At 40.9% G+C, this 23900-nt stretch overlaps 1 protein-coding gene across 1 annotated transcript; it reads right to left on the reverse strand.

The window, feature by feature from the left end:
- Nucleotides 1–362: 362 nt before the first annotated feature.
- On the reverse strand, nucleotides 363–17955 carry USF3 (upstream transcription factor family member 3). Its single transcript, XM_021692348.1, has 5 exons — nucleotides 17897–17955; nucleotides 16811–16839; nucleotides 14467–14549; nucleotides 9840–9936; nucleotides 363–6986 (listed from the first exon to the last, which is right to left on the reverse strand). Exons 1-5 carry the CDS (start codon nucleotides 17941–17943, stop codon nucleotides 544–546), a joined length of 6699 nt encoding a protein of 2232 aa, XP_021548023.1. The 5' UTR covers nucleotides 17944–17955; the 3' UTR covers nucleotides 363–543.
- Between the last annotated feature and the right edge of the window lie 5945 nt (nucleotides 17956–23900).

The raw sequence follows: 23900 nt of genomic DNA on the forward strand, positions 1-23900 counted from the left end.
ATGGACATTCATTCCATATTAACTCAACACCTGCCATGGGTAAGAACTGTTCTAGATGCTGACACTGGCCAAGCATTTGGTGCTGAGCCACTACATTGTATCGAAGTATCTGGATTTTTGGAGAGCAATTCAACTATCTCAAGTATCTACTTTACAAATGATCAACAATCAAGTTTAAAATCTAGGTTCTTTCCTACTACTACCCAGCACATGCCAAAACGATCTCCCCCAACTTCCAGCTGACTAGCATTTATGGAATATAAGATTACAAATCAAACTTGAAAATCTAGCTCCACTCAGAAAATTTAAAAAGCACACTGTGCAGTTAAAAATGAAAGATAATTTGTTTTTGACAACCCACGATTCGCATCATCTCTGGCGTGACTTCCCTACATTCAGAAGGTAACTGGAAATTGATTATACAAACACAGAGACACACACACACACACACACACGATCTCCTGCTCCATGTGCATTGTGTGCATGCACACACAAACACATTTGTAGTCTCAGCCGATACATGTGCATTTAGTCTATCAGTATTTAAACAGCTGAACTGCAGTCATGACCTAAAATATGGCTTATGTTGTGGGCAGGTCTGTTTGAGGACTGCTTGGAAGAGTCGGAGGCAGAGGAGTTTGCTATCGTAAGCAAAGGTGACATTGCCGAGCCATCAGGAAGAGCTGTAGCTATTTCTGGAAACAAAGATGTCATGTTAAAGTTGGACAAATGAGAGTTGGTCATGTGCATTGGCGGCATATCAGGGAGCAGAGGAAAACTTGGTTGAGCAAAACCGACAGGTCTGGGAGGAGACAGAATTGATCCAAATCGGTTATTTAGGCTTCCACTGTTTACTTTCTCAGTGCTAGGATTTGAGAACATCTGATTGGAAAAATAGGGGATGGAAATATCATTGGACAGTGTAGGATGAGCAGGAGAGTACGGGGGATAGAAGGAGGGTAGAGTATTTTGGGGGTCTACAGGGATGAGGGCTGGCGTTCGAGTGGCACTAGGCTGAGTAACCTGTGGAATGAAAGAAGTATTAGCATTTATCGGTGGATTCATGCCACCCTCGGGAATAAAAGGAAAACCGAAATTTTGTGATAGTGTATGCTGGTCAGGCGCTGAATTATCGTTAGGTACCTGTGGGCTATCGGGCATGAAACGAACAATACTTCCTCTCTTGTCTGTAGGAGGCTGCTGGCGTCCAAGAATCATACTACCACTAGTAGACAGAGGAAGATGGGGAAGACTTGGGTCAAAGACATTACTGTGTCTTTGGTTTCCAGAACGATTCCTCTCAGGCTGACGAATTTTGGAACCACTGCTGTCTTGCAAGGGATGCCTCGATCGCTGGGGAACTGAAGAATTAGTGGGACGTACAGGAGGCCCTTGCTCAGCATTTCCGTGAGACACGGACGGATGGGGCAGAGCTGGCCTTGCAACACCATGCATGTTGGTTGTGGCTGGAGGGTTCATGTGGCCCTTGGTCCCATGACTGTCAGTTATCCTCATGGGATTGGACTTCTGTACAGAAACATTGGGACTTGTGTTTCGACCTTGAATATCTCCTGAAGAAGAAGAACTTGAGAAAGGAATATTCAAGGTGCTGTTCCTGGTGTTAATTACACCCAGGGACATGTCACAGCTTTCCCTGTTCTGACTCTCACTCTCTCTTCTAATATGGACACTTTCATGAGTTGGGGGACAATTATATTCAATTGCAGAGGACGGACCACACTGTGTGTTCCTCTGATGTTCTGAGAGTGATCTCTGGCTTCCAAGGACCTGATCACCAAGGTGAGGGGCAAGTAAGCTCTGCATGAAACTCTGGTGGCATGTATTTTCACTGTCCCTCGGTGGGATGGCATTTCCTGTTGGGATACTCTGAACTGGTGGATAAGGTAATCTCTTTTGGCGGTCGACTGGTGGTGCACCGGGGTTTTGACTAATTCGAAAAGCCTGCGACTGCATGCTCCTCAGTGATGATACAGGGTTTCCTATTTCGTTATTTCTTGACGATTGTACTTCGAAATTACTCGGGGGCTGCTGACTGGCTCCACTTGGTTTAAATGTCTGACAGTCAGAAAGGCGGATATCCGAGGCAACGGGATGGTCCACGCGACCCTGCATATTGTGAATGGCTAAACTCTTATTCCTGGGAACATCAAGATAGCTTCTCATTTCAAGCTGATCCGAAACTCTGGAACCCTGAATCGATATGCCCATTCTCTGCTCTGAATTAGAAGATGTCTTTCCAATGAGGGCCTCAGCAGAGTAACTTGAAACTCTATTTCTCTCCGGCCTGTGTGGAGTACACGTCATGTCTGAAGGTCTAGTCACAATACTTGGCTGGGACACCATTTGCTGCTCTATGCCTCTCGATGTCAAAAGCCTCTGCATCGGATTGTGCCCAGATACGTGTTCCGAAGAAACCCCTGAACCTTGCTGCCTGCTTCCAACATCCGGCTGCTGGTGCATCATATCTTGACTGAGATGGTTCTGGGGATGGTTATGGTGGTTCCGGCTAGTTGAAGGGTTTTCACAGCTCTTCTCCGGCTGGGAACTTCCAAAGTGTTGCTGCATCTGCTGCTGCATCTGCTGATGGTGGGGATGTGGCTGCCCGCTCTTGGGGCGGGACTGCTCAGTTCCGTGGTGCTTTGGTTGCAAGGAAAGCTGCGAGGCCTGAGTGCCCTGCACAAGACTCCTCTTTTTCTGCATCTGAACTTCCTGCTGTAGAGTCCTCTGCTGGTGGACATTATGGGGCTGAGAGAGGACAGAGCTCTCGGCGTGAGGTACGTGATGCTGCAGCTGATATAAATGATGCCTCTCTCGTAACTGCCCCACTTGGTGTTGCTGCTTTAAGTAGAGGTGGTTACTATGCAGGTGGGCTACCCCCTGGGCTGGGACATGCTGTTGCAGGGCCTGGAGATGTTGATTGGCCTGCGTTGGCTGCTGCTCGGCCACCGAGTTCTGAGAAGTGCACTGGACTTCCGTCAGCCTCAGTGCGGGGGCCACAAAATTGTTACTAGCTGGGAATAATCGCGTAAGGCCATCTCCATGGGCTGGGTTGCTGAGAGGCACCGCAGAGCTCGCAGAGTCGGGAGGGAGCTGACTGACCATCATCTGAGCCTGATCAGAAATGCCGTCCGGAGTTCGGCTCATCAGGGACATAGCCTCAAGCCTCAGGGCTGGCGGACAGTGCTTTTGACGTTTAGCTGAAGACAACAGAAGGTCATCTTGGACAGCACGCTTAGCAGAGTCTTTGCGGCTTTCCTGACTTGGCTTTAAGAGCGGCTCTTGGATCTGTGGATTTGGGAGGGTGCCAGTAATGGTATTCAGCTGTTCCTGGGGATAGTCGGTCATCAGAGGCACTCCAGGAGGCTGACTGGTGTAGGAGCTAGATGCCACCGTCATGTTAACCGTGGCAGGAACAGTCGTTTGCTCTGAAGCTTGGGACATCCCGGCACAGCTGACCAGAGGATGGCTGATGCCGCTCTGGTGGATGAGATTATTCACACTCAAACTGGTGATGCTAGGTGGCTGAGAGGTGGAAACCTGTAAAGAGGCATTTGATGTTTTAATTCCTACAGAGCAACTTGGTTTCCCAAGGGGCCGATCCACCGTGGCTTCAATCGAATCCTGAGAATTAAATTCACTTGGTGTCACTTCTGCCTGTCCTGTGCCACCCTCTTTAGACAGCTGTGCTTTGAAAGGCTGGTCCCCCTCTAAAGGTGGCGCATCGGAAGGCTTCGAAGTAACTTCCCTCATGTCAGCCTGGCTGCCAGCTCTTCCCTTCTCCAGGCTGTCCTGATCAAAAATAGCTCTTGCCGCAAGAGCGACGATGTCCGTTTGCTCTACAAAGGTACAGCTGTCACATGTATTCGTCGTCGTGCTGCTGGTGACATCCTCTCTAGCCGTTTCAGGAAGCATGGATGCCACCGAGAAACTACGACTGCTCCCAGAGCTGGTTGACATGGGAGAGTCGGCCTGCCTGCTGACAAGCAAGGAACCACCGATAACCTCCGGATCGGGGACACAGGAGTGATGCGGTCCCGGGTCTCTATCGTCACTGTTCATCAGTAACAGCTCCTGTTTGGGATGTAAATCGACACCTGAATCAACTATTTTAGAATGTTCCGAAGAAAAGTCAGGATGGTCCACCTGGACTGGAAGAGACAATTTCTGAGGGTCTTTCTCTTTAGCGAGACCAGAGAGCAGTGCAGTCAAACCTTGCCCCTTTAATAGACCTGTCGTTTGCATCGTAGCAGATGAATCCTGCTCCACCCGGCAAGGTTCAGCAATGATCTCTACCTCGGAAACACAGTCGGTACTTGCAGTGCTAGCGGTAGATGACAGACCAGAAACCTGAGAAACCAAAGTGCGGGGATCACTTGGAGATGGAATCAACACGTTGGCCGAAGTGCAGGATTTGGCAGCATCTGACAACGCCAAACTAGTTAGTGGCTTATCCTGAGATGTCTCTCGTTGCAAAATGGGGGCAGAATCTTTGGATTTTGCTGGGGCCATGACAAAATGTTCACTTGCTACAGATTCCTGGGAGGGTGAGCTAGTCTCTTCTGCTGACTTAGATCTGGGTACAGATTCAGGTATCACTGATTCAGAATTCAGAACATCCACAGAATGTGAACCAGAAACACTTACGCTATTTGCCTGGCACACGGCAACAGATGGTAACACAACAGGGAGGCTTTCCAGCAGTCCATCATTACATGATGGCTCTGCGGGGGCTTCAGTGCTGGGGCAGTCTAACTTGCCCACGTCTCTGACTGGATTCAGGGGGCATGCTGACTTGTTAGCTGCTAAGTGTTTCTTGGCACCTGGCTTCTTATTCAACCTTTTTGACTTCACGTTAGGTAAACAAGCTACGGTGTTCACTGAGGGAGTAGTTACTAGATTGTAAGTATTGGGTAGTGTGGCTGAATTATCCGTTGTCATGGGAGATGCTACAGTTGTTGTTAACGAAACACAGTTAACTGGGGTGGTCTGACTATTTGCAGCAGTTGGAGGATTGGCAGGCTGGCTAATAGACAACTGTACACAGCTTTGCCCAGCCATCTGTGATATGCTTTGATTGAGGCTGGCCAAAGCTCCAAACGTATTCAGGGCAACATTGGTATTTGGATCTTCGCTGGTGGTGGGTTGGATAATTTGCATAGGGGTTTGATTTGTAGTTCCTGGTGAGGACATCACAGGCTGCAAAGCAAAGAGCTGTCCATTTAAAGAAATGGTTTGAGGCTGTTGTTGGTTTGACATGGTAACAGAAAAAGTTTGTGTTGAACTAGATGTTGATAAAGATGAAGGTCTCGGTAATATATGGACAAGATGCTTTCCTCCAAAAGTCTGTGGGGTTGAAACATTTTGCACTGAATTATTAGACCCTATTAGAGCACTGGCTCCATTGACCGGGAGTCGAACAGAACCAGGAGGTGGAGCCGAGAGGAGTGGCAAGGGGTTCTGATTAGCTGCCTGTATGATCACTATCTGTTGACCTACTGTTTGGTTGGGAACCTCTGCTCTCATCACCGTTGGGCAAGGGGTAGTGCTGGGGGGCTGAAGAATGATAACATTTTGATTAGCTGGCGCTGCATTCACAGCCGACCCAACGGGCTGAGCCATCTGAATAACCTGCATTGCTGAATTCAAAGGAAGGATATTTTTTGGAGGCTGAGATTTAACTTGTGGTTGGGCAATCAGTGGCTGCATAGGTAAAGATGGGCAAGAAGGCAAGGTTACAACTACTTGCTCAACTGCCTGCCCATCTGCTGGGAAGGAATTACTCAAGTTGATGCCTGTAGTGACGTGTCTACCATGGTTGGTTGTGGTAGGGCTGGGACCAGACTCATTTACTACCGGAGTCACAGCAGAAGAAGGTGTCTGGCTTAAGGGCTGAATAGTGTTTCCCGCCAGTTGCAAAGTAGTCCACGTGGTCTGTGTGTTTCCAGCGGAGGAAATCCGGGTAAGGCTATTCATGTTTTTTAAATCTGAAGCGCTAATACTTGAAGAAGGCAAAGAACAAGAAAGAGTCCAACTACTGTCCAAAGGGGTTGCAGAGAGAGTGCTTACGGGAGTGGTGGTCTTCCCTCCTCCAGGGGCAGAGGGGGCCACCACTGCGGTAACACCTGCCAAGTCTGCACCCTTGCTAATGCTCGCTGGACAAGAATCACCTACAGACCTGGGAGGCTGGGAGCAGACCGTGGTGGTAACTGAAACGACGAAGGTGGTTTGAAAATCATCTCTGAAATCCTGTATGCTCGGGCAGGACTTGCTTCCATGGTGCACGTTCGCGGCAGTCGCCGAGGAGGTGGTGGGGATGCTTGTGGTACCGGGGACTGTCTTCTTCACTGATCTGGGGCTCTCTTGCCCATTCTTATTTTCAGGAGATTTTTTATCATTTACACATGTGTGCAAGGACCGATGGTGGCGGGGTTCGGGCCCAACGGGAACAGCGATCAGTGAGCCGCTGGTGGCACCAAGCACACTCGATTCGCTTTCGGAGGTGGAAAGCGCGAGAATGTTCTGAGCAGAAATGGTAGCAGGAAGACAAAGAGGAACAGGTTGGTTGGCAGCCAGGGCAGAAACTGTGGTCTGACGCCACGGCTTGTTTTCAGCAGGGTAAACTCCAGAAATAGACCCAGGAGTTGCCAGATTGCAAGCCCTCTGTACTGGTACCACATTGGCAGTTTGCTTTTGTAGATTATGACCAACATTGAAGGTTATCCCCTGAACAGCTGTTCCCGGGCTCTGTCCACCAGGCTGACTCCCGTTGGAATAAACAATGATATTTTTCTGAACCTGATCACTGGGAATAACAACAGAGACCTTTGAGTTTTTAAGATTTCCTTTCCAGTGGATTGTGGGGTCATCATATAGGCATATGTCATTTGCTTTCAGTAACTCAATATATCGGCCATTTTCTTTTTGAATTTCTTCCAGTTGTTTACGTAGCTTTTTAATTTCTTCAGCTACAATATTAAAAATAGAAATGAAACAATTACCTGTTAATGTCAGTATTTATGGTAACTTAAGAAAAAGCTGTGTGCTAACTACTGAATTATAATTCTAGTATTTCTAAATACCTCAACTGAGAATCTTCAGTTCTTTTCTAAAGCAAATTCCTTCTCCTTTTTACAGTGGTGTATCAAGCCTCTACTGAATCCTTTTTAAAGAATGGAGCACTGGGTGTTATACGAAAACAATGAAGCATGGATCACTACATCAAAAACTAATGATGTACTGTATGCTGACTAACGTAACATAATAAAATTATATTTAAAAAAAAAAGAATGTATCATTAAGGGTCAACAACCCAAAGGTCAGAAATTACTCACAATGTAGAAATTTCAAAATTCCCAATTCAAAAATTCCCAATAGGGCAGCTACAAAGGTAAAAGAAGGGAAGACATACTGATATCATGGTAACATGTTAGGAAAATAACACTGAATATCAATATAATAGCATTTAAATGCTGTAACAGCGAACACTACTTGTGGTGGTAATAGTCTCTTTTACAAATGGCTTTAAACTCCCTTCTAGGGGCACCTGGGTGGCTCAGTGGGTTAAGCGTCTGCCTTCAGCTCAGGTCATGATCCCAGGGGCCTGGGATCGAGTCCCGCGTCGGGCTCCCTGCTCAGCAGGGAGTCTGCTTCTCTCTCTCCCTCTGCCCCTCCACCTGCTTGTGCTCTCCCTCTCTCTCTGTCAAATAAATAAAATCTTTTAAAAATAAAATAAAATAAATAAACTCCCTTCTATTTTACTCTCTGAAACAACAGAGCCCAAGTAGAATGTGTAAAAGTAAAGTAGTAGAGCACCAAAGAAAGCATCAATAACAGAACTTGAATTTTCCTTGGTAGGGCCAAGGCATATACACTACTGTCACACCCCTACTGTTTCCGAAGGGGGAGAACTTCACCCACAGATCCTACAACTGGGGCAGCCTTGGGTGCTGGTATTTATGCTCTGTGACCCTACACATCCCACCTGTCTTGCCACAGTGGTAGATAGTCTCCCCTCGCCCTCCACCAAGGGCGGCTAATCTTCAAAGCCCATGCCCTATGAGGGGGCCTGAAATAAAAAGTTCTGCTATGACAAGGATGAGCTGAGACTAGCAGATTATTCTTCTCAGACATTTAAACTAAGAGACACAGAAGAAAGATGCCAACGTGCCAGGGACATCAGAAACTAATGGACAATTATTATGGACCAAATAATGATGACGACTGTTCTCACTTACTACACACTTACTACATGACTGGCACTTTTCACTCATCATCTCATTTAATAATAGTAATAATAATGATAATGACCACAGTAACGGGTAACATTTACTATATGCCCTCTTTACTCTAAGTAGTGTACCTGCATTATTTCTTTTAATCCTCATAACAGCCATTAGATGGGAAATACCTATTGTCATCAATATTTTGAGATGTGAGAAACAGTCTCGGAGCAATCGCATAAATTTGTCTAAAATCAACCACATACATGCTAGGATTATCTTCATTTTAAGATAAGGAAACTGAGACTAGGAGAGGTGAGGTAAATAGCCACGGGTACTGAGTAAGTGAAGAGGAGACTCAACCCAGGTGGGCCTGACTCCCAAGGCCACCACTCAGACCACGGCCCAGCCTGTCATGTGGACAGTGAGTACATGGGGAAGCTGCTGGGGGAAGAAAAGAGAACAGATGCACCAAAAAGAACCAAAGAAAGGATAGTAGTCAGACTTAAGCAGCCTCAAGCCCTGGCCCATCTGCTCAGCTTTTCCTGAGCCCCAGGCAACTGGTATTTTTCTAACAGGTTCCCTTTTCCCTAAGGTGACTTGACTGCCTCAGCCTCTAGGCTGTGAAACCAAAGGAGCTCTCCTCAGAAAGTCCACACATCATTCTAGCCTTAACATCCCTACTGTGGGGTGCCTCAGAACAGTTACCAAACATATATTATGAAACTACCTACCTACCAGCATCACAAAACAAAGCCTGGATTGTAAAAGACAGCTGACTTGGGTGAGGGGGTAAGCTGTAATCTAACTTAAAGTAAGCAAAGAGAATTCAGAACGCTGACCTTCCGGATATACAAAACGCAGCCCAACACTGCCCCCACCTCAGCAAATTCTACCTTTGTTCCTCGCCTTTTAAGGTGACCTATTGAGCTGTCACAGGAAATTCTTTCTCTGCTCTTGTGAGAGCCATAAATAAAGAACAATTCAAACCGCCTACTCCTCTGAGCTTTATACTTGCCTGGGGTATTTTTCTTTTCAGCTGTTATAAAAAACTTAAAATTTTTTAACAATGTGATCATCTAAAAAAGTAATGAATAATAAAAATCAAATTTCACTAAATGATCAGGCAGTCTGATACACACATTACATGCAATGTAAACAATTATGAACGGAATGTTTTGACCTTTTCAGTTAATTCACAGTTAGGTCTTGGCCCAGGCATATCTTTATTTTATTTTTAAGTTACACTGAGCAGGACTCTCCCCTATATCCTCTAGCTGGAAGATCAAAGTGGAATAAAAGAGATCCAGCATTATTTGTCTCATGAGTTAAGCAAACATGAAGTACACAAAAGAGTCCAAAATCAAAATTCTGTATGCCTGAAAGATTAGAGTTGCTCAAGGAGGGGTGGGGTGGGGGGTGGGTAGGTAAACTAAGATGAATTTATTTTGCAACACTATTCTCTCAGACCCACTGAATGCACAATCTTAATAATGTTTCTGGTCCAAAAAGCCTTCTGTATCCCATGTAAGTTGACCTGTGACACAAAGACCTGAACACTGAAAAAACAATAAAAAGTAAGAATCTTAAAATCTTTACCTTGTTCATTGTTTCCTCCATTAAGCAGGAGTTCATCATTTTGCCTTTTCAATTCTGTTATATATTTAAAGGCTTGGTCCAGGATCATATTCTTGCTCTGCCAAAGAGAATTAACCATTTAAAAGTTTCACTGAAGAGTAAGAACTTGCAGAAAGAAACTTAAAGCTTTGGTTTTATCACATATATGTGACATGTATCTTTTCAAAATTAAAACAGGCACCATATTCAAATGCTTCTACTGTTCATTTTTCATTTACTAAGTATTTATTGTGCATCTACTGTGTGTCAGGCTCTGTTCTAGGCACTAGGGATATAATAAACAAAACAGACAAAATTCCTGACCTTTAGGAATATACATTATATATATATGTTTGTGTCCCCCTGTAATTCATGTTGAAACCCTGATCCCGCATATGACGTTATTTGCAGGTGGGCCTTTGGGAGGTAATTAGGTCATGAGGGTAGATCCCTCGTGAATGAGATCAGTGCCGCTAGAAGAAAAGACATGAGAGAGGTGATCGCGCTCTCTGTCATGTGAGGACATAACCAGGAAAAGAGCATACACCAGGAACTGATGTATGCTTAGGCTTCACAGGCTCCAGAACTGTGAGAAATAAATTTTCTGTTGTTTAAACCACCCGGGCTATGTTATTTTTCTTATAAGAGCCCAAACTAAGACACTGTACTATAATCTATTTTGCATGGGGAGGTTGGAGAGGACCCCTCTTGTAAGACAAAGTAAAAACCAGAAGGAAGTACAAGGAAGTATGCCCCGTGGATATATGGAGGAAGAGGGTCCAGGTATTAGGATCAGCAAGGGCAAAGGCCCTCAAGCAGGGCTGTGTTCACACATTGTAGGAACCGTGGTGAGGTGAGCAGAACTAGAGTAAAGTATATAGGGGAAGAGTGGTAGGAGGAAGAGGCCAGAGAGGGCTTTCAAGGCCATGTAAAGATTTTAGACTTAAATATTATTCTTTACTCTATGAACAATTGTTAAAAAATAAAACACAATAAGTGACATTCCTTTTGACTTTAGTTCTCTAGACCTTATTCCAGAAGCAACTGCCATAAAGTTATTTATATATCCTTCCAGAAATATTCTAGGCTGATACGTGGATCTATTTATCTATCTTAAAAAAAAAAAAAAAAAACAGATAGGAGGATACTATAAACAGTACGCTACATTGTTCTTTTTTATTTAAAAATATATCTTGTTGGAGATATTTCCCTATAGAGTTTAGATATCTACGTTATACTTTGTAAAGGCTGAATTTATTTTATTTTTGAGTCCATTACTGACAACTCTTAAGCTGTATAAAAGACATTTTGTTTTTTTATTTTTCAGCTATTAAAAATGTTGCGGTGAATGTTTAATTTCTATTCCAGTATGTATATTATTAAATATCCCTAGTACTTTATCAGATAGCTCTTTTCAGGTAGGAATCAGTGATTTAGGGCTTTGGTTCACAAAGTTACAATTCTGGGTTTCTTAGACTGAGTCCCAACAGAGACCCAATATAATCTAGGAAACATTTTACAGAGAAAAAATAAATACTGTCCTTTCTTAAAGCAAGAGTTGAGACAAAGACAGAACCTGATAATACCCATCTACTGCCTCTCTACTGCAGATGGGGCTAAGGACATGTAGCAATAGTGAAGAAAATCTTAATCTACTTGGCTTCTGGGAGCCAAATACTGACTTTCATTGCACATTCTAGGACACCAAGGAAGTGAAATAACTATGGTTTCCTTTCAGAGAAACTTGTAGGAATGACAACCAAGAACAGGAAAGTAAGATATTACTGGGCAAACACCAATATTTCCTGAGAAGCTACTGTACATTGAGATGTGGAGAAAGAAAAACAATCAGAAGACATAACAGAAGACAAAACATAGTTCCTGCCCTTAAATTTGCTATCATATTAAGGAAACTCAAAGTGCATTAAAACACACACACACAAATGAAAAAACACACTTATGCAAGACTAAGTACCATCCTGTAGAAGAGAATGAAAAGAAACTGAAGTGTAAGATCTTGCCAAGGGAGATGGTATTGAGAAGCAAGCAAATTGATCTGGCCCTCTGAAAGCCTGGGGAGGTTCAGGACTGGGAAGCTCCAGCTACCACAAAAGGTGGGGTGAGGAATGGGGTTAAATTGAGGGGACTGGTGGAAAGATTCTTCTTATGCAGAAATAAAAATTAACCCCCTCCCCCATACACACACATCCTACTGGATGACTTCCCCTTCCTGCCCCAACTGCAGGAGACAAGTTTATTTTCTGTGAAATTTGAAACAGAGAATTTTGGCCTCAGGAATGGTTGGCACAGAAGTGGACAAGATGAGGCAACTCAGTGAAGACAGGAAGGTAAAGTAAAATTCTGCCTCCTAAAGCATGAGACTCTCCAGCACCCTTTCCCCAATCCAGCTCCCAGAATATGGCAACCAGCCTTATACTCCTCTTCCCAGCCTTCCCATTCGTAGATAGGGGGCTGAAGGATTTTTGTCTGGAAAATAAAAGTTAATACTATTCCCAAAATTAAACAGGCTACCAATATTGATATTTTGTAATGCTACAAAAACAATAACACTAGCTTACAACCTAATCACTCAACAGTTAGGGCACCAAAAGTCAAGCCTATTCAATCGGCTTCTTAATGCCTCATTCTCAAATATGAGAACACAGCTAAGTATCACTAAACATTTAAGGAAAGTCTCCAAAATGAAAGACAAAACACCAAAACAAAGGGGAAAAAAAGAAAATCAGAAGAAACAAAGACAAGAAGAAGAAAAAAATTTTAAAACCTATATAACATCCTCAGAGATGACATGATATTGTATTCATGAACCAAACATGTGATACGAAAAAGAACAAAGAGAATAAGAAAAAGACTCTTGAAAATCCATTTATCAAACCTTATGGTACCACTACCAAAGTCTGTTATTCTCCCTGGGTAAAGAAATTTTAGGTAAAGAAATCCCTAACAAAATTTTATCAAACAGTATCTACTGAAGACAAATAACTACAATTAGATTAAAAGTATGAGAGCTGAAATTAAAAACAGAAGAGTTGGAAAAGACCAATCAGTTGAGACTGAAGAAGGGCAGAAGGTTCCAGAAGTAAAGTCTCAAAGGAAAAAGAGAAAATGGAAATTATGTGATACACTTGACTATGTAGAAACTCTAAACAGACTGTTGAAAGTGTGGAAAGAATTAAAGATAGGTATAGAGAGAGGTGCCTAGCTGGCTCAATCAGTAGAGCATGGGACTCTTAATCTCAGGGTTGTGAGTTCAAGCCCCATGTTGGGTATAGAGCTTACTTAAAAATAAAAAATAAATTTAAAAAAATTTAAATAATAACAAGATAGGTATATAAACAGTTAAGCAAATGAAAAACGAGGCAATTACTAACCCAAAAAACACAAAAGTTACATATAGGACAAAACATAGTATTAGTACTCCTTCCTACCATAAACAATATTTTCAGTCTAAAAACCAAAAAACTGAATATCAATTTAATCAAAAGTTGGGGCGGAATTATATTGGGAGGATTAGACAAGGCAAAGACAAAGGAAAAGAATAATAAGTCAATAGATAAAATCTAAAATAGAAAAATTAAGATATAGTAATATAAGCTTATTATTTCAAAATATAAAGGTGTATTCCAGAAGAAACAGTTGAAAATGGATGCCTTTCAGTTGTTGTATTGGACTTGGGAAACAAGCAGGCCAGAGACTAATATTGTTGTTTTTTAAGCTTTTTAGTGCTATTTGTTATGTTTATATATTAATTTTCACATATATTAATTTAATTAAAAATTAACCAAAAAAGGCTAACACAAATTATGAAATCCCATTATAATGAAACACTATATTACCATGAAAAATAAAGGTGATCATATGAGGAAAGGTATCCCTAACTAAAAGTCTACTATATACTGATGAATGAAAATGACAAGGCAGGTTATAAAACAGCACTCAGTGTCTATCTATATATCTATCTATCTATCTAATCATAAAGCAATGTCTGAAGATATACATAACAACATTTGTAACAGTAGTTATAACTTAGAAGTAGCACGTCAATTTATTTTTCAAACTTTTTTACGCCTTTCATATTGTTTCCATTTTGTTTTATTTTGTTTTGTTTTCCTCATTATCAGAGGAAACAAAAAGCTATCTTCATGAGGGAAAACTCTCCCCTTTAATAAGCTGAGATTTATGTACCACTGGAGGTTGATAGGGCACGGAGAACAAAACTGAGATATTTGGAAGATTCTAGGTAAGAATTTAAAGACAAAAAAATATGATTGACAGAAAATAAAAGAAATGCCTGGTAAATATAATAGCACATAAAAAATGGAATCATGGGACTGAATAATTCAAGATCTTAAAGATCTAGAAATTACGTGGTCCATTCGATCATGTAGAACACTCTACTAGAAGACTGCTATAAGTATGGGGAAAACTAAAGATAGATACATAGAAAATTAAGCAAATGAAAAACAATGAGGCAATTAACTATATACCATAAATGACAGGAAACAAAAATAATCACTCTGAGCAAAGAAACAACTCAGGGAATTATCTGTTCATAAGTAATGAATGAAAATAGGAGTGGACTTCTTACCTGCTTCAGGGCAGGGGAACATGGGATCAGCTCTCCTATCCTGTTTATTCCGGCATTGATTTTCTTCTTTCTATGCCTCTCCACTAGATAGAGGGGAAAATCCATTTATCAAACCTATGGAACCACTGCCAAAGTCTGTTATTCTCCCTGGGTAAAGAAATTTTAGGTAAAGAAATCCCTAACAAAATTTTATCAAACAGTATCGACTGAAGACAAATAACTACAATTAGATTTCTAAGAATGTCGTATTTTAAGTCTAGTATTATAGGAACTGATATAAGTAATACTCTTATTAACATTTTTAAAATGTGATCTATAATAATTAAATTCAAATTATAAACAGAAGTTGCTAATATTACATCACTGTTGAGGCCATTATTATGGTTTCAAGTAATTACTAGAGATTTTAGTGATAACTAAAATTTAAGAACCCACTAACAAGCTAAGATACTAAACAGCTGCCTTTTCATATGGGCAAATGAGACCTACTTAGATTACAGAACCTTAAAACACCTCTTAGGATGTCTAGAAGGCATTTTTCAAATAGAACAGCCGTTAGTTATGACTTAAAATTTCTACAGAGTCTGGTCTATTCACTTTGGCCACATAAGACTTTTCCCATCTAAGAAATTGTGCAACTGACAATATCTCAATCAAATTAACTAAGAAATATTCCAGGCTTACATGCTACAACTTTATAAAGATCATATGGAAGGGTCAAGAGGGCACAAGATGATCTAAATAATTTCAACAAGACACTGTAAGTAGAAACATTAGTCTTGGCTATTTCCTGTCAGGTTTCTGAAACCTTCCTTTCTAACAAGACTCCAGTACTTCTAATAGGATGATCTTTCAGATTGACCACAAGCAGGTCTTGTTTTGTAGAATACAGACTTTTTGCTTCATAGTCTAGCAGGAAAGACTTCTTTTCAATGACATCTAATCATTCTCTCAAAATAAATTACTATCAGGACACATTTATGACACCATGTAAGTTGATTCCAATAAAAATAATTAGTTCCTATGGCCAAAAAAAGATCAGATTTAATTAATTTGGCCAAAGAACACAAAAGAATAAAGTATAACTCACATTTCTTCTGAATTCTCTAACAATAGTATTTGTTCTTATCTAAGAGTGATTTTTAAATGGGTGGAGGTGGAAAAAAAAAACCCAACAACATTAAGACTCTTTACCCACAGTGATAAAGGGGAATTCAAAGGCAGGAAATTCCCATTTTGGGGAGCAGCAATATTCCACCAGTGTTTACCACCTCTTTCCATAGACAAAAATTCCCCCAGGGTCCTTTCCTTAAGGAAGGGAAGATATCGTTTATAGAGTAATAGATAATAACTTCTAAAATATTTTGTTTGAGATCTGGACTGTAGCCCCTGAAAAATAAAATGTTATAAAATGTACCAAATTGTAAAAGTACACACAATTCCTTCTATAAATGCTTATCCAACTTTGGCCTAGAAATTTGATATATGTATTTTCTACATTTTTCCTATAATTGAGGACTCCACAACTTCATTTAAGCTATTCACATTTCAAGGACCTTTAAGATCTGCAGCCTGCTGCTCATCTCTTCCCTACTCCTCTAGGTAGCTAGCCCCCTCTGGAATTTCTGCAAAGACACATACTCTTTATTCCATTTGGGAGAGGTAGAGCTGGACTCCCTCAGTGAGTGAAATCACTTAAACCACTAGTTTCAGGGGCATATTAATCCTTAAATTATCTAAATAGACAATAATTTAGAAGATGATAAGCAGGGGCGCCTGGGTGGCTCAGATGGTTAAGCGTCTGCCTTCGGCTCAGGTCATGATCCCAGGGTCCTGGGATCGAGTCCCGCATCGGGCTCCCTGCTCCTTGGGAGCCTGCTTCTCTCTCTCTCTCTCTCTCTGTCTCTCATGAATAAATGGATAAAATCTTAAAAAAGAAGATGATAAGCAAACCATCGTCATGAGACTCAAGGGGCGTTTTGTCAATTAAACAATAAAGGAACAAAAAAGTAAGGAACAGAGGTGCCTGGGTGGCTCAGTAAGTTGAGCATCTGCCTTCAGCTCAGGTCATGATCTCGGGGTCTTGGGATTGAGCCCCATACAGGGCTTCCTGCTCAGCAGGGAGTCTGCTCTTCCCTCTACCCCCCCCCTCACTCATGCTCTCTGTCTCTCTCTCCCTCTAAGAAATAAATAAAATATTAAAAAAAAGTAATAAGGAACACTTTCCTAAAACATAATGAATAATGATGCTATGCTTATAACATAAAAACTTACAATCAACTACAGTATAATTTCAATTTGAATGCAAAAAGTGCTAACAAGTAAAATTGAAATTGTTTCTAACCTGCATTATGTGTCTCCCGGTTTTTCTTCCTGAAACAAAAAGTGCAGATACAAGGAACATGAAAATAATGGGAAAACATTCTTACCACTTTATATTTGGAGAACTCTAAAAATAAATTTTATGAATTTGTATTTGTTGTATCAGCAAGAAACCATCTGAAAAAATATTTTCTTAATATATATTATGGTATGAAAACCTAACTGCAGATACATCAGTATAAATTTAGAATCTACAATTTCTAGAAGTAACTACAATTCTCTATTCTTCCATACCCAGAAGTCATTGGCTAGGAAGTAAATCAACCACTGAAAAAACCTTAACTATTTGAAAAATGTAATTAAAGAGCTAGTCAACTCTCAAAGTGATATGCCGAGTAGGTGACTTCTGATGTTTGCCCTGGTGCCCAGCAAGGGGTGCTGTGAACACCAGTGAGGGATACCAGCAACAGAAGAGAGGAAACTTCGAATCCCCAGGGAGAAAAGCACGGCAGTCACCAGCACCCATGCACAGACAATTGGCATTTGAGCCATCTTTTGCATTTGTGTACCTAAAAGCTAATCTCCTAAAACCACTGATTTTCCCATTTATGTACAAACATTAGCATTCTCTAATAACTATTTGGTAAGGAAAGAGAATGGGGATTTTAATATTAATGAAAGCACCGGGCATGAAATTCTAAGCAGAAACACTGCCCAAAATGCTAGAAATTCAGAAGGAGGCTTATACAAAGAACCAGAAGTAATACTGTACTGATGTGCATATTGTAATGTCACAAAATTATAATGTTACAAAATGTCTATTCAAATTGACTTCAGCCTAAATCAACTTACGATCTACAAAGACTGTTAATACTGTGCGCAAGTAAAAATTTCAGGAGAAAGTAAACATTTAACATAGATTTGGTATTATACAATTTTAATTACTGATTATCATTCTTACTTGTTACGCTGTTAATAAAATAAGAAGGACAGCTAAATTTTAGGCACCGAAATGAAAGTTCCCTGAGGACTACCTATTTAGCAAAGTAGGGACTAATTCTGCTTATCTGCCCAAATTATATATTATTTTTGGACCAGGGCTACATACCTGTGCTGCTTTTTTGTAGGAGTCTCATTCTCTGTCATTTCTGGCATGATTACAGTGATAGGAACCTACAAGGCATAGAAAGACACACCAGAAAGTTTAAAGTTAGTATGTTAGAGACACTGATTAATTAATAGCAATTTGGTTTGAAAACCAAAATGCTAAAAAACAAAAGTGACATCATGAAGAAGTGCTGGCTTAGCTGTCATGGATAGAAAAAGGTATCCTTTCCTTTAAGAAAGGTATAAGAAAACAAGACAAAAAACATTATAACTAGCAGATGGAGAGCATGGTGAATGTCAAATGTGAGGTATAGCCAGAAAGTGCTTGAGAAGACTAGACTAGGGCAAGATCATTATGGGCTTGGAAATCTACAAAGGCTTAAAGGCAGTGTGGATTTGAGCAAGACCTGGAAAGACAGGTAAAACATATTTGACTTGGAAGAGTATGTTCTTTGTTCATGGTACTGTTTGATATGTTCTACAAAATTTAAACTGGACAATGGTCTTCCTCTCTGAACACAGAAAAAACAAAAGTGACAAGCGTACAAACATGTAATATTCCATACACGGAAGCAACCACTCACTCAACTCATTCACTCATTTGCTAGCCCTCTCCCAAACTCCTAGAAGTCGTACGTTATCTCTCAAGAGTCATTAAAATCTGGATAGGAGCATGAAAATTCTACTTATATTTAAAATATCAAGATACTAAAGAATATACATACTATAAGGAAATACATTCATATGCCAAAAAAAGCCTGAAAGAAAATACATGAAGATACTAGTTATAGTTACGTAAGGCCAGCAATATTATACGTGCTTTCTTTCCCTTCTCTGATTTTCAAAAATTTCATAATGAAAACCTTAATGCTTTAAGTCTCAGGGACAGACAGCCTTTCAAAAGCGGTCCATCCAGTTGGGATACCTGTTCCAGTACACTGGAGGAGGTACAAGTGCAATTTCCCATTTTCTGAGTGTAGAATCGGAAGTCAGAAAGCATGAGTTTAGGGGCACCTGGGTGGTTAAGTGTCCAACTCTTGATTTTGGCTCAGGCCATGATCTCAGGGTCGTGAGATGAAGCCCACGTGGGCCCAGTGCTAGGCAAGGGGCCTGCTTGGGATTCTCTCTCTCTCTGCCCCTCCCCACCAGTATGGTGCTCCCATGTGCTCTAAGGGGAGGGGAGGAGAGGGGAGGGGGGAAGAGGGGAAGGGGGGAAGGGAGGGAGGGAGGGAAGGAAGGAAGGAAGGAAGGAAGGAAGGAAGGAAGGAAGGAAAGCATGAGTTTAAAATCTGGTTCTGCCATTTCCTAGCCGTGAGGTCCTGAGGAAGCTAGATAGCCTCTTGGAACCTCAGATGTTTCATCTACAAAATGGATCATAATCAAAGCATCTAGACCACTGGGGTAGTTTGAGAAAGGAATGAAAAATGCAGGGGGAACACAGCAGCACGGTGCCTAGCAGCAAAAAGAATTCAACCAATGTTAGCCATGAATAATAATGGCAGTATTTCAGGTTTGGCTCTAGCCCTGGAAAGGGGGAGGAAGGGTCCAGGGAAGTAAGCAGAAGTGAATGCTGACAAGGTAATGACACGAAGTACTGGCCGAAGCAGCCTGCAGAGAAATGTGCACTCAAGACCCATTTCCAGCAGCTGACTCCACCTTCTTCCTAACATCGGTGATGGCACACATCAGCCTCAAAGCAACACGCTCACATGAGATAACCACATAATGACAAATTGGGACAGGTGAGTCAATAAATAAATCCCTGTCACCTTTCTCACCCAAGGGCTTGCAAAATTTCTTCACTTTTGATGCCTGGCTTCCAACGCCTCCTGTTTCTGATCCAAATCTATCATCTTCTGCCAGAAGATGGTCTATAAGTTATGTTTTCTTCTTACTATACAAGAGAAAAATCAGTGAATGTTTACAGTTGCTAGGTTTCCATTAGCAGCATGTAAAACGACTGGCAACCTCTGGCATGTAGGCAGATTTTTAGTGGCATACAGAATGACCCTGAATTCTCCCCACCACTTGAAAGCTAATGAGTGTAGTTGCTTTAAAAAGTCACTCTCCAATGGGTTGCCCATGTCCTCAACCCCCCCCCCCCCCCCCCCAAAAATGGTAGGAAGGACTATAGCCATTGGATGGTTCCCAGGAGATTCTCTCCTTTGTCTCTGACATGCTGCTCACTGTCCCTCAAGTTCTTACTTTCCTCCACCTACTCCACCTACACTAAGATCTGCCCTCAATTCTAAAATTATCTTCCCTCAATCTCCTACTTCTCTCTCCTCTCTTGTGATAGTGACTGAGAACTTACTCAAGGGTCCCCCCCCAAAGGCAGTGACACTAGAAGAGAGCTTCCAGGCCTGTGCATCATATATGCTCTAAAACATGTCGACTTGGGGGCTTCTTCCCAGACAAAGGAGAAGCCTGGGTAGAGCCCAGGAATCTGTTTTTTTCAACAAGGTACTAGTTAAAAACTACAGATTGTCCGCCCATCCCTGACCCACTGAATCAGTCTGAGGGAGGAATTCCAATCTTTAAGGGAGGAGTCTGAAATTTAATGATGTCCCCAGGGGATTCTTATCAGGAAAATTTAGAAAGGCAGGCAGGTATCTTTAGTTGGTGGAATTTCAGGCATCTGACTGATAGCCTATTGTAGGAGAGATTATTTGGGATACAGCAAGACAGCTGAACATATAATTTCACCTATAAACCCATAAGGTCAGATTTCTCGTGTATCCATGAGTCAGCATTTGGTCATTAATGTCACAGTTCCCGTTGTTCCTCTGGAGCACTTTTGAAAGTTTGCAGATTCATATTCCAATTAAGATACATGAAATAAAAGTTCCAATCTTCTTTTTTTTTTTTTTTTTTTAATATTTTTATTTATTTATTTGAGACAGAGAGAATGAGAGAGAGAGAGCACATGAGAGGGGGGAGGGTCAGAGGGAGAAGCAGGCTCCCTGCAGAGCAGGGAGCCCGATGTGGGACTCGATCCCGGGACTCCAGGATCATGACCTGAGCCGAAGGCAGTCACTTAACCAACTGAGCCACCCAGGCGCCCAAAAGTTCCAATCTTCTAAACATTTAGAATCTTAAAGGAAATGATGCTAGAGGCTTATCACATAAGTAAACATATTCATTGCATGGGGGCGGGGGTGAGAGGCAGGGGTTTATCTGAAAGAGGTGTATCATCCAGTTTACCAAATGTCACTATAAATATCCATCTCAAACCACATTTTAACCAATTCAATTACATCTATCAATGCACAGTTTCCATATGTTACTCCTGATATTAAAATTGCATTCCTCACATTAAGAACACTTATCAAAATAATAAACTATATAATATTGTCATAAATCCTTGCCCACTGATTCATTAACCTACTAAAAAGGAAATGTTACTTTTACAAATATACCTTTTAAAATATTTAAAGTGCCATGAATTTTTAAGGCAAAATTTCACAATGTTACATTAGTAACCATGAATTACTATTTTTCATGGTAAGAAAGAATTATTTCTGAAATAATCAAGTCAAATCCAATGGTTCTCAAAGTGTGGTTTTGATGGTTTTGAGATCACTTGCATCGAAATCAAAACTTTAAAACTGTTTTTGACTCTCACCGTAAAACTTACATTATAGTAAAATGCACAAATTTTAAGTGTAACATTGAGTTATGACCAATGCACACACCTGTGTGACTCAACCCCTATCACGGTACAGAACATTATTATGACCAGAGAAAGTTCTCATGACCTTTTCTAATCAATACTTTGCCCTACTCCCACAGAGGCAAACAGTGTTCTCATTTTTTTCACCACTGAACTTTATAATGCATTAACTGAGAACTCTGTTATGTCAAGCTTTCACTCAGCATAATGTTTCTGAAATTCATCCAGTAGTTTATTCCTTTTTACTCCTGAGTACACTGTATAACTGTGTGGGAGTTTATAGCTCAGTTTATTTTTCTGTTGATGAACAAACACCTGGCCTGTTCCTGTGTTTTGGCTACTATGAATAAAGCTGCTATCCATGAACATTCTTCTGTAACATTTTTCATGGATATAGTCTTTCTTTCTGTTGAGTAAATATCTAGGAGTGAAAATGCTTATTATACACCCTGCAGTTCTACTAAGTATCTACCCGAGAGAAATAAAAAAGTATATCCACAAACAAGACTTTTATGAGAACATTTGTCATACTTTCCCCAGAGTGACAGTACCATTTTGCACTTCACCCAAAATGTAAGAATTCTGGTTGCTCCATATCCTTCCAACGTTGGCTTTTGTCTGCCTATTCATTTCAACCATTCTAGTGGTTATACAGTGGAATCTCATTATAGTTTAATTTTCATTTCCTGGATGACTGATAATATTGAGTACTTTCTATGTACATGTTAAAACCATTTGTAGATCTTATTTTGTCTGCTCATATCTTTTTGCCAGTCTTTTAATTGGGCTGTTTATCCTTTTATTATTGACTTAATAGAAAAATCCTCATAGGGGCACCTGGGTGGCTCAGTCGGTTAAGTGTCTGCCTTCGGCTCAGGTCATGATCCCAGAGTTCTGGGATCGAGCCCCATGTCAGGCTCCCTGCTCGGTAGGAGCCTGTTTCTCCCTCTCCTCCTCGTTTGTGCTATCTCTGTCACTATTTGTCTCTCTCTCTCAAATAAATAAAATCTTAAAAAAAAAAAAAAAAAAATCTTCATATATTCTGACTTCTTGTATCTTCTGGATACCTGTCCTCTGTCTGAAATATATTTTGCAAATATTTTCTTCCATTATGTGATCTACCTATGCATTCTCTTAATTGTATCTTTTGGTGAGCAAAAGCTCTTGATGAAGTAAAACTTATCAATTTTTAATTTATGATGATTCCTTTTATGGCCTGTCCAAGAAACCTTTACTCATCCCCAAGATATTCTCCTACAATTGCTTCTACAAGGTTTATGATACTGTCACATTTAGATCAATGATCCATATTATGTAAGGCAGGAGGTAGGGGTTAAAGTTCATTTTTTCTTCCATATGGATAGTTAGTTGTTCCAACATCATTTGTTGAAAAGATTTCCTTTCCTCAGTGGTACCTTTGTTAAAAATCAAACGTCCATATTAGTGCAGTTCCATTTCTAGGCTCTCTGTTCTTTTGCTCTCTCTTCTGAGCTATCCTTTTGTTACTACCACACAGTACTGACTAAGCATACGTTTAAAATATAGATTTCTATGCCTCACCCCAGACCTACTGAATCGGAATCTTAGGAAGGACAAGCCCAGAAATATGATGTTCTAGCAAGCTTCCTAGTTGATTTTTCTGCACCGTAAAGTTTGAGAAGTGCATTATTTTAATACTGTTCCTCTAAAACTGATACAAATCAATGAGCTTACAAACCAATGAGTCCACATGTGAAGAACAGTGAACCTGGAACTAGGAAAATGAGCTCTCATTCTAGATATGCTACTCAAAAGCTAGGTATCATTTTATTTATCACAACTTAGGGCCCAAGTTTCTTCACATGTAAAACAAGAGGGTAGGACTAGACCCAATCATTCAGGTGTGGACTGAGTGCCCACACTGCCTAGGAATTACAGATATAAAGATGAAAAAGGCAAGTCTTGGGCGCCTGGGTGGCTCAGTTGGTTAAGCGACTGCCTTCAGCTCAGGTCATGATCCTGGAGTCCTGGGATCAAGTCTCGCATTGGGCTTCCTGCTCGGCAGGGAGTCTGCTTCTCCCTCTGACCCTCCTCCCTCTCCTGCTGTCTGTCTCTCATTCCCTCTCTCAAATAAATAAATAAAATCTTTAAAAAAAGAAAAAAGAAAAAGGCAAATCTCTCAAGAAGAACACTGTCTATATCAAGGCTATCCGAAAGAACTTTGTGCAGTGGAAATATTCTATATCTGTGCTGTCCATATGGTTGCTGTTCGTCACATGTGGGTATTTAATGCTTGAAATGTGGCTAGTGAGACCATGGAATTAACTTTTAATTTTATAAATTTTAAGTAATT

Source organism: Neomonachus schauinslandi, chromosome 1, assembly GCF_002201575.2.
Source record: "Neomonachus schauinslandi chromosome 1, ASM220157v2, whole genome shotgun sequence".
In the NCBI taxonomy this organism is placed as follows: domain Eukaryota; kingdom Metazoa; phylum Chordata; class Mammalia; order Carnivora; family Phocidae; genus Neomonachus; species Neomonachus schauinslandi.